The 1,849-nt window shown below is 39.5% G+C and overlaps 1 protein-coding gene across 1 annotated transcript in view; it reads left to right on the forward strand.

Moving 5' to 3' along the window:
* Nucleotides 1-1,248: 1,248 nt before the first annotated feature.
* RAD51B (RAD51 paralog B) overlaps nucleotides 1,249-1,849 on the forward strand; it is a 56,948-nt gene continuing 56,347 nt past the window's right edge. Inside the window, exon 1 of the mRNA XM_010136410.1 lies at nucleotides 1,249-1,392. Within this exon, the coding sequence (XP_010134712.1) occupies nucleotides 1,249-1,392 (144 nt within the window). The remainder of the gene's footprint in view (nucleotides 1,393-1,849) is intronic.

Raw genomic sequence — 1,849 nt, forward strand, 5'->3', positions numbered from 1 at the left:
TTTGCGCCGAGGCTTTCGCGCAGCGGCAGCGGTGTAGGCTCAAAACCGGGAACCTCCGTAATGCTCGAGGCGGGGTCTGCCGTTTGTGTGGAAAGTGGTTATTAATACAGCAGGTAACCCGGGGGACAGGCGTTTGGGTTTTTGTCCTGTCTGAAGAAGGTTTTGTACAGGGAGCAATAAAAGTTTCCATCTTGTGAAGTTACGGCGGCCTGTGCATCTGCAAAAGTTGTAGCAATTTCACATTATTCTGAAACTTTTTTTATTTTGTTTAAACTTTTATGACTAAATACCGGGAGTATTGCTTAAATACTGTGTGTGAAATAGCTGTGTCCTCAAACACAAACATCGCTTAGGCAAGCATGTGCTGTAGGTTGTAGTGAGCTGAATACCACCATCCTGTGGAGTTCTGGTCCACAGAAAGAAATGACAAACAAAAAGGTCAAATACAAATAGCCCAGGGCTGTGGAGAGAAGAACTAGGAGCAACAGTGTAATCTTATCTTAGTCTTTAGGTTTATCTAAAGTAATCAGATGCTCTTTAAGCAGGAATCTTAATAAATACAATTTGCTTAAATCGCTGAATATGCCACAGTTGCTGGTGCCTTGGTCCAATGGTGTTTCGTTAACTTTTAGAATTAAATAATACTTATGTTGTAGTTCTATATATGCTTAGCTTTGGCTGCTGTTTTCTTTTACGCTGTTGGCTAAATTGAACAACTATAAACTGTGTTTGCTTTCATAAGTTGTTACATAGACTGTTATGAGATGAGTTTGGCTAGTTTGACCATCTTGAGTCTTGCATGCTAAAGTATGTTTCCAGGCCTTCAGGCTTCCAGGTCCTTCCTGTTCTTTCAACATGTCACTAATCTTGGGTCCCCAGAACCGAGTATTGTGTTGTAGAGCTAAGTGTTTGCTCTGATTACTATTTATGCTGAGGCATCCAAAGAAAACCTTATTTCTTTCCAGTGCAGTATAGGATGAGGAGTTCTTGTTTGGTTCACCACTGTCTAATTTCCAGCTTTCTTGTGTCCCAGAAACATCTGTCCTATAGACATGGATGATTGGCATGATCCTATAGATGGTCAGATGGAGATAGAGTTTAACTGAACTGCTTTCAGAGTGGTAATATAATTTAATGTGACTCAGCCGTAGTCTGTATCACATTAAATTTTATATATATATAAACACATGTATGTGTGTGCACTTTCCTGTTGTCTTACAAGGAGAGACTGTAATGGTTTGCATAGTCATGTTCCAACCATCTTCCAAAAGAAATTTTTTTTTTTGTTTGCCCTGTAGATTGGGAAGCATGGCTGATAAGAAATTAAGAAGAGCAAGGTTGTCTCGAGAGCTGTGTGAAAGGCTCTGTCGCCATCAGATCACTACCTGTCAGGTGAAAGTTATTTTATGTTTGTGGATGGTATTTTTAGGGGGTTATTTTTTGTTGGGTGGTTTGGGCTTTTTTTTTTTTTTTGATATTCAAGTGTGTTTTAATGCATGTACTTTTTTGTAGTTTGTTTTACAGGGAGCTTTACTTTCTATGAAGTAGGGGGGATTTCAGGCTCCTTCTGGCCTGCTGCCTTGCAAAAATAGCTTTAAAGGGATAGATGCCTAATTAAAACATTTAAACTTCCCTTCTGAAAAAAGGAAGTTGCTTTATTTTAGCAAGAGTCTGCAGCTACTGCTTGTATGGAATCATTTGTGGATGCTTTACAAAAATCACGTGTATGTGTGTGAACTATGCTGTGAAGTTACATTATCAGTTATGGGTTGGTTCAGCATTACGTTCTGAAGCTGTTCATACGAATGTTCACCGAGAGAAAGCCAAGAGGCCTGTGTGTTTCAGTAGT

Source organism: Buceros rhinoceros, unplaced genomic scaffold (genome assembly GCF_000710305.1).
Source record: "Buceros rhinoceros silvestris isolate BGI_N320 unplaced genomic scaffold, ASM71030v1 scaffold15975, whole genome shotgun sequence".
NCBI classification, from domain to species: Eukaryota; Metazoa; Chordata; class Aves; order Bucerotiformes; family Bucerotidae; genus Buceros; species Buceros rhinoceros.